This window comes from Primulina eburnea, chromosome 4 (assembly GCF_022965805.1).
Source record: "Primulina eburnea isolate SZY01 chromosome 4, ASM2296580v1, whole genome shotgun sequence".
NCBI classification, from domain to species: domain Eukaryota; kingdom Viridiplantae; phylum Streptophyta; class Magnoliopsida; order Lamiales; family Gesneriaceae; genus Primulina; species Primulina eburnea.
In genome coordinates this window covers 33,164,747-33,173,407 of record NC_133104.1, presented here as the reverse complement: position 1 = coordinate 33,173,407, position 8,661 = coordinate 33,164,747, and the positions used below count along the sequence as shown (strand labels likewise).

General features: G+C 34.0%; 2 protein-coding genes across 2 annotated transcripts; one reads left to right on the top strand and one right to left on the bottom strand.

The window, feature by feature from the left end:
• Nucleotides 1-749: 749 nt before the first annotated feature.
• LOC140830971 (transcription factor MYB48-like) lies at nt 750-2,803 on the top strand. Its single transcript, XM_073194594.1, has 3 exons — nt 750-937; nt 1,068-1,197; nt 2,096-2,803. The coding sequence occupies exons 1-3, from the start codon at nt 823-825 to the stop codon at nt 2,586-2,588; spliced, it is 738 nt and encodes a 245-aa protein (XP_073050695.1). The 5' UTR covers nt 750-822; the 3' UTR covers nt 2,589-2,803.
• Nucleotides 2,804-5,423: 2,620 nt separating this feature from the next.
• LOC140830212 (uncharacterized) lies at nt 5,424-5,813 on the bottom strand. Its single transcript, XM_073193497.1, has one exon. It carries the CDS (start codon nt 5,811-5,813, stop codon nt 5,424-5,426), a length of 390 nt encoding a protein of 129 aa, XP_073049598.1.
• Between the last annotated feature and the right edge of the window lie 2,848 nt (nt 5,814-8,661).

Below are 8,661 nucleotides of genomic sequence, written 5' to 3'. Positions count from 1 at the left end.
TATTTATCCTTAACTTATAAAATTTATTATGATAAGGTTAATTTTGTCATTACAATCTAATATATAAATTTAATCATTCTTATTAAAATCATACCAAACTTTAAATATAATATCCTACATCTTATTTATCCTTAACTTATCCTCATTTTATATATCACATTTTTATCTTATCATGTATACATTTGATGTCACTCCATAATGAAATTTCCAATTTCACCACTTTAAAAAAAAACATCAGTGAATTTTGCTACCAACAAAAAAATATTTATTTATATTATTATCAGATCAGACACTTAATTAAATTAATTCCACATATATTTTGACATTTTTTTAAAAAAAAATTTTGGGGTTTATGCACTTGATCTCTAAAAAATTGAAGAAAAAGATAATAAATCATATTCTTTTATTTTAAAAAAACCAACATTATAAATCTGTTTCAAAAATAAGTATATCTTTCGAAACACCACTTATTATTTGAGACAAAATCAAAAAATTATTTATATTCATATCTATATACTTATATATTTTACACTTGGAATATTATAATTTTAACTAAATATCAAAATCATAAAATACAATAGGGTGATGGTAAGCAAAAAACCATTACAAAATCATTAGCCAAAACAAGACTAGTTGGTGTGGTTAATTTGACAAATATGCCCTTGAAAACAGTAGTATTAACACTAAACCCCACTGGAAGAAGATCATCAGTATGTATAAATATACATAACACCACTACAGCAGAAGATAGCTCACCTCAGGATCTAAAGGTGAGAGAGAGAGAGGATTTCGATCGAAGGGAGAAGAAAATATTTTTAAAAAATGGTGAAAGTGGATGCGAAAAAGGGTCCGTGGACTGAACAAGAAGATGTTCAGCTTGTGTTTTACGTGAAGTTGTTTGGGGATCGTCGATGGGATTTCATAGCTAATGTTTCAGGTTTGAAGGTGGCGGGAGACAGATAAATATAGGTAAATTTTTGGGCATGGAATTACTAATTCCAAGGAGCCCAGATGAAAAAAAGGAATATAGAGAGATTAAATACTCTAAAATTTCATTTGATTCTCAGGTCTGAAGAGAACTGGGAAAAGTTGCCGGTTGCGTTGGGTTAATTATCTGAACCCTGACCTGAAAAGGGGGAAGATGACTCCTAACGAAGAGAAACTTGTTCTTGAGCTTCATAAGAAATGGGGAAACAGGTTTTTAATGATTTTCTGTTTTTATATTGTTTATATGACCCTGATTATTTAATGGTTTGTATGGGATTTTTCTTGATTTATTGCTTGTTTATATGGGCTATTGATTCATTATTGTGATAATCTTTTGTGTGTGTGTATTTGATTGGTGGCTGATGGTGTATTTTCTGAACCTTTTATGGTGTACCATTTCTTGTTTAAGTTCTTGGTTCATATTTTATTTGCTGCTATTGTCAATTTCTTGTTTAGATTTTAGTTATATCTTCTTATCATTTTGTTCATGTTACCGGTTTTCTGGTTATGCTTTTGGTTCATTTTCTAGTTGTATATTTATGGAAATTTGTGGTTTCGATGGAGTTTAATAGTGATTGTTAAGTTTTCTGAACATGTTATCATGTTACTATTTTTGGGGTTGTGATTTTGGTTCTTCTACTTGATGTTGATGGAAATCTTGCTTAGATCTAGTTCAATATCAATTTTCATGTTTTTTTCAATGTTTTGGATGTTAACTGTTTTCGGGTTAAGTGTTACTTCTAGTAGTTATTAATAGAAATTTATTATGTAGATGTCTAACATCGTTCTAATAATCTCTGAACATTTTTTCGCGTTGCTTGCTTTTCGGGTTAAGTTTTGAGGTTCTGTTTGTTACTGATAGAATCTCGTGTATGCATATATATTCTAGCACTGTTTCTATCATTTTCTAAACGTTGTCATGTTGCAGGCTTTTCGTGTTAATTTTTAAAGTTCTTACATTTGTTACCAATATAAATTTCTGGTGTAGATGGAGTCTTGCAGTATTCTCTAAAAGTTTTCATATTGCTGGCTTTTGAGTCAAGTTTTCGATTCTTCTGTCCATCTTATGATCATCTCCATGTGATGTGTGTCTAATAATTTATTTTAGGTGGTCGAGAATTGCTCGAAAATTGCCCGGTCGCACTGACAATGAAATCAAAAACTATTGGAGGACTCACATGAGAAAAGAGGCTCAAGAAAAGAGGAAAAAGGGATTGTCTTCTTCATCTTCGTCATCTTCCATCTCTTCCTCATCGTCCTACCATTCCAAGAGCCCCACGGTCGTCTCTACCCCAGCTACTGAGCCGAAGGAATGCAGCTTCTACGATACAGGGGGACTCGGCATTCTTATTGACTCAGGCAAAAAGAAGACTGTTTTAGAGATAGAAGATGGCTCCAAGGTTCACTCTATGGATGAGATATTCAAAAGTCTTGATTTTGACGAAGAGAATCGCAATCTTCCATACCAAGCAATGGCCTCTCCAATATGGGATTATTGCCCAGATGACTCTTTGTGGGCTATGGATGAAGAAGAAAGCAAGATGTTTGTGCAGCAGCCATTGGGCGATCTCTTTCGTTCTTTCCCTTTTGCAACAATATGATAGGCTAACACGAGTTGATTTACTTAAGATATTTGTTTATAGAGATCAGGTATAATAAAGAACTAAATGGAGTCCTACTTCTGTATAGCTCTAGAACTTGTATAGCTTGTTGTTTGAGGGTTGTTCTTCACTAGTTTAATTTCAGCAAATCATATGTAACCAGTCATGTATTGCAAATTTATGTTAATATCACGGGGAGTGCTTTCTTTGTCAAATTTATATGCATTGCATGTGTAATATGCTTCTCAAAAGGGAATTTCACTATGTAGTTTCATCATTTGAGTCTCTCATATTTTACGTCGGAGGTCGAATTTGAGATCCAACATTTGTGGTTTGTCCACACACACTATACATATAATGTTAAAGGAAAGCTTGCATGGGCTTAGCTCAGTTGGTCAGCAGCAGTGAATTTTGGAGCAATGACCAGAGATCGAGTCTCGCAAGCGGCAGTGTGGGAGTTAAATTCCCTCCAATGAGGGAGAGCTCCTTGTGCGCGGTGTAGTATAAGGTCTAGCTGCTGTTGGTTAACTGAGTCACCATGATTTACCTCCCCTCTCACATTCTTGTCGGGCCGGAGATGAGGGACGCCTAAGATGAGCGATTTCACCATTGGAGCAATATAATGTGAAAGGAATCCTCGTTTGGGCTTGAATTAGTCAAACGAGTTAGTGTATTATGTCCCCATTAGCATATTAAAAAACTATTAATTATATAATTTTAATGCCACTATGCAAAGACAATGGCACCCTATTGGCACTTACTTATAAGTGGCTTCTTTAGTTTACTTTAAAGGTTGTATTATACTTATTCCATTAAAGTACCCACTTTTTAGAATAATTTTCAGGAGCTGTCGGCAAGTTTAAGGATTATTGAATTCATTATAAATCATCACATTCAAATTTATATTTTTATTCCATTCATTTCTAAGAATGAATATCTTCTCAATGCGCAACTGTAATCAACAACTTAATAGAAACGTGTGGAATTTTTTTATTGAAATTTTGGATAATTTTACATTTTTTGGCAATGTTGCCACGTCCTTGCTATCCTGACCACACAAAAAAAAAAAAAAAAATATTATTTTACATTCCATCTTTAGTAAAGCTGGCTTTCCATTGTATGTATTGATAAATATACAAACCCGAGATAAGGATTGGGTCAATTCGTTGTGTCTTGCAAGTGGTCCAATTTGGCATCCACTGTTAACACATACATATAAGTGGAATTAATAGCATGAGGGTCAAGTTTAATACAAACAACTCAGGTGAAGTCGTTATGTAGATTAATTTTGTGAAACTGATTTTAGATCATCTTATAAAAACAATATTTTATATTTAAAATATTATTTTTTACAACAAAAATTTCATTTTTTATTAATTATGTTATGCAAAAATTAGTGTAATATATATTGATTTGACTGAAAAGTATTATATTTTATGTAACATGTAATTTACTATCTACTAATTTCAGTGAAAAATGTTATTTTTGTGTCAAAATATCATTTTTCATTGCAGTTATTTACCGGGTAGATCGGTTTTGCACAAAAAACCTACTTCAAATTCAAATATTCAGTGAAGACGAGAGCTAGATGAGAAACAGTTTTAAATAAGGCTACATGAAATCTATTTTTATCGAGTTGAGTATTTTTGCTATTTGCCCGGACCACATCACCTGTTAACACTATGGTCAATTTGATCATTTTTAAATATGATTTTGTGTTGTTTGAATTGATTTATCTAATTTTTTTATAGAATATTAATAGTAAGATAAAATTAAACTTAAGTTTTGGTGATTATAAAACTAAACTAATTCGACTAAATTGTATTAATGCAGACAGCTCAACTGAACTGACAGAACTGGAGAACTGAACTTACGGAATGAAATTTTCTAAATTGAACCGATCTGAATCAAGAAGCGATTCATTCCTAAAATGAACCGATCTGAATCAAGAAGCGATATGACAATGTTACAACATAAACATATTGATCTGATGTATTCAACAGTTCAAGACATATTAAGCTGAACCAGAAAAGTCTAGAGCAATTGTGCCGATTATTGGACTGATCCAAAAACATTTTCTGAACAATGAGTTATCTCCGAGTATTTATTCAATTGTATTCATTCAGAAATGGCGTGTTCTCTCTGCAACAAAATAAAGTATCTGTTGGTTGTCTCTCTCAGCTAGTGTCCAAGGAAATTTGAATTGGCCAGTATTATATATAGAATACGATAAGGATGCGTGAAATTTTCTGCAAGACTGTCAGACATCCAGTACAATTGTGAGTACCATCCATTTTTATGGACGTTTGATCAACTCCTATATAAACAAGGATGTATAAGAGTTTGATCAACTCTTATATAAACATAAGAATTTTAGTAGATATCAAGCATTCTTCGAATAATCATTATCTCTTAAAAGACTTATTTCTAGCATATTTACACACACCTTGTGAGACCCTTAACTTTTAGTTATTATTATGATGCAATCTGATTAGAGTTAATTACTTACAGCAGAAAACGAATAAACTTTTCCTTACAATGAGCCCAAAACATGACATTATGATTATAATATTAAAAATAATATATAATAAAGTCTCGTCCAAACACATTACAATATAAGATAAGCACACACATAACTGAAATCAACTACATGCAAACAACTTTTAATAACCTGGAGTGTTGACCATTGTACTCAATGTAAGTTAAAATGTAAAGAAAGAAATAAAAATAAATAAAAATGCGATAAAAGTGCAACAAAAGAAATTAACTCTCCTTGGGTTGCCTTCCTAGTTGCGTCTTATTTATTGTCGTGAGCTTGACTCCATGCTTCCTATCTCACTCCATGTATGGTGGATCCTTGAGGGGTACTTCTTCCACTCCCTCTTCTTGAAAACCATCATAGTAATGCTTAAGCCTATGACAATTTACTTTGAACAATTTGGAAGACTCCAAGCTTTGAATCACAATTGCACCATGAGGAAAAACATTAGTAACAACACAATATGGAATCCATCTAGAACGCAACTTACCCAGAAATAAACATAGATGTGAAAGGTATAGAAGGACTTTTTGACCAACTTCAAATTCTTTCCTAGAAATCATTTTATCATGAAAGGTCTTTGTCTTTTCCTTGTAGATCCTTGAATTTTCATACTCCTCATTGCATATTTTCTCCAATTCTTGCAATTGTAGCTTTCTATGCTCCCCACTTTCGTCAAATTTCATATTAAAATTCTTTGGGCTGCCAAATATGCTTTGTGCTCTGATTGATCGATTTTGACACCTACGAAGGTGCTTCAAACACAATATTCTCAATGAGCTGCAATAGCTCGTGTTCTAATAATATAAACACCGATGAATTAGATTGAGTTTGGTTTTAAACCAAGCGGAAAGTACTCGAAATAATTTTTCGTTAAGAAAGCTAATTAGTTTGAAAGCCTTTGAGCTTGTGTGAACTGAATAACTGAAATCAGGAGGATCAATTCTTGCTTGTATCAGTTCATCAGTTAAGTTATAGTGAGAACTGAACTGATATCAGCTCGTACTGATCAAATCAATTTAAAAACAATAGTTAAACAGCTAGGTACACAAGATATGTTTATGGATGTTTGGAGACTTCAACTTCTCCTACGTTACCCTTTCTCTCACCTCAGGTAGGATCCATTAGAAAACTTAGATTTATAAAACACCTTGTACAAACTCACTCAGCTTAGGACTTATACTAGTGCCTAACTGAACTCCTAGCCTAGACTGAAGGCAACACCTTGCAGCCAACACTTCTTTAATGTCTGTGTGTCAAAGACTACATACACAAGTTTAACGTCTTTGTGCAAGACTGTATTTCGGTGGAGGCGGTGAGTGTGTTTGTGTGGGAACTGAACAAAGAATACACTGGAAAGGTGTTCCCACACACTGAGTGAAATATGCTTCTAATCTAAGCTGATAACACATTGAAGTGTCTCTCTGGGTTGATTGCTTCTTCTAAGCTAATATGCAATATCCGAGCCCTTTTTTCTTTGTATCTTCACACACTCTATCTATTATTGGTCTTCACTGATCTTCTATTTATAGGCGGGAAACTGATCGTACAGTGAGACTCAATTATTGTATTTGTTGCATCTTGAATTCGTTCATTAGACTATATGTCTCGACTTTTCGACTGCCCTTCTGAAACATTTGTTTTTAATACTCTGATGCAAAGTTCATTATTGTCCTTTGACTAGACAATTGCTTTGTACCTTTGTGTATAGCTCGAATCCATTGAATCAGTTAGTCTTCACCTACAACTGAAAGATTCTTAACTGACGCTCTCAATTATTCAGCTGAACAGATCTTCAGTTGGGATGGTGAAATCAGTTGACTCGTCAGTTGAACTGATTTCACTCTCGTTCAGTTGAACTGATCAGCTGGGTTTCTTCAACAGATGAACACTACTTCGGCTGGCCGGGCCTCTGAGGTTCTCTTGCTGAGCTACCTATCATCTGGATAGTCAGCTAAACTATTCATTTGACGTATCAGTTTTCCTGATTCAGTTGGGTCTTCAGTTTGTGATGTAAACAGATCGTAACTGATCATAACTTCTGCACACTAAGGTAAAACATTAGTAATACAAAATAACAATTTTTAACATAAAAATTAAGATTGCGAACTTGAAAAGTTCCAACAATCTCCTCCTTTTTTATGATTACAAAACTTGACCAATTAAAAACAATATATTCAGTTCAAGGGTTAGTCAATTTAAACATCGTTAAAAGCTCTCCCTCATGAACTGAATTAAAGATGGTTTTGAAAAACGTTTTAAGGATTGATGGTAAAAGAAAAAATCCCCGTCAAAAACTGAATAAAAGCTCGTATTTGAGAAGTAATTATCTAAGCATTCATTCAGAGATTATAATCATCCAAGAAACGTAGACAAGAAATCTGGAAATATCCATTTAGTCACAACGAAACACAACTGGATAAACATGATGTTTATTTAATCAAATAAATTTCCTTGTATTTTTACATTTGAGTACATACAACAGTTGAAAGGAAAATTGCTACTACAATAGCATATTTTAAACAACATCAGATATCAGTTGGTTTATGTGTGATAGAACTGGATATACCAACAATTGGTTGCCTTGACTGCTTGAAATGCTGCACTGGTCGTGAGTTCAATTTGCTAGAGAAACGAGCTAATCTGCCTTGCACTTGATCTCTTTGATAGCTAACTGGTCGAGCAGACTCAAACTAGGCTAAAGCGGAATACAACTGGTGATTTAATCAACCAACATCCCAACATGGATGAGTTCTGTTTGAAGAACAGCTGACCTGGAAGGCTTGCAACTGAAATCTTGTTCATCGAACAATTTAGCTGTGCATCTCGACAGATGAAGCTCAAGATCCTGCAGGCTGATTAAAGCCCCAAAGCTGTGAGTCGAGAGAAGTGGCGACAATGTTAGTTGCAGAGCCAATCCTCTCAACCCTTCACAATGAGTGATATATAAACATTTTCAAATAGTTTTGAAAATAGTATGAAATACTTTTAAATAGCCTTTAACACTGTTTTAAAGTAACATATTTTAAAACACAGTTTTCTTAAAATGTTCTTCTTAGAACAGCTAGCTCTGATACCAATTGAAGGATCGTGTGCTTGTGCTTTTGAAGGAATTTCACACACAATATTCTCCAATGAGCTGCAATAGCTTGTGTTATGATAAGAACGAATTATATAGCGTTTTAAGGGCTTTATTTTGTCATATTCGTGCTTATCTGGCGTTTTTATTCCGAGTTTTTCGCTTAATTCGTGTTAATATTGCTATTCGCAGGTTTAACCAAAAGATGATAATAGCCAAAGAAAACAAAGAAAAGTCAAGCGTCGCAATGCCATGTCAGAAATACCCGGAAAAATAGAAAAATAGAAGAAAAGAGAACCCGGACCCATACACGGACCCCGTACCCTATGTGCCTCAGAAGCCGAAGGAAGACATTGACAGAGCCTACACGGACCCCCTGTCGGACATGTACCCGGGGTCCGTGTCACCTATCCTCGAGAATGAAAAAATCCAGTGTGTACACGGACCCTGAGACA

Coding starts and splice junctions, on each gene's coding strand:
- LOC140830971 (XM_073194594.1), top strand. CDS start 823: ATGGTGAAAGTGGATGCGAAAAAGGGTCCGTGGACTGAACAAGAAGAT. Junction 938..1,067: donor TTTCATAGCTAATGTTTCAG/GTTTGAAGGTGG, acceptor TTTGATTCTCAG/GTCTGAAGAGAACTGGGAAA. Junction 1,198..2,095: donor CATAAGAAATGGGGAAACAG/GTTTTTAATGAT, acceptor AATTTATTTTAG/GTGGTCGAGAATTGCTCGAA.
- LOC140830212 (XM_073193497.1), bottom strand. CDS start 5,813: ATGAAATTTGACGAAAGTGGGGAGCATAGAAAGCTACAATTGCAAGAA.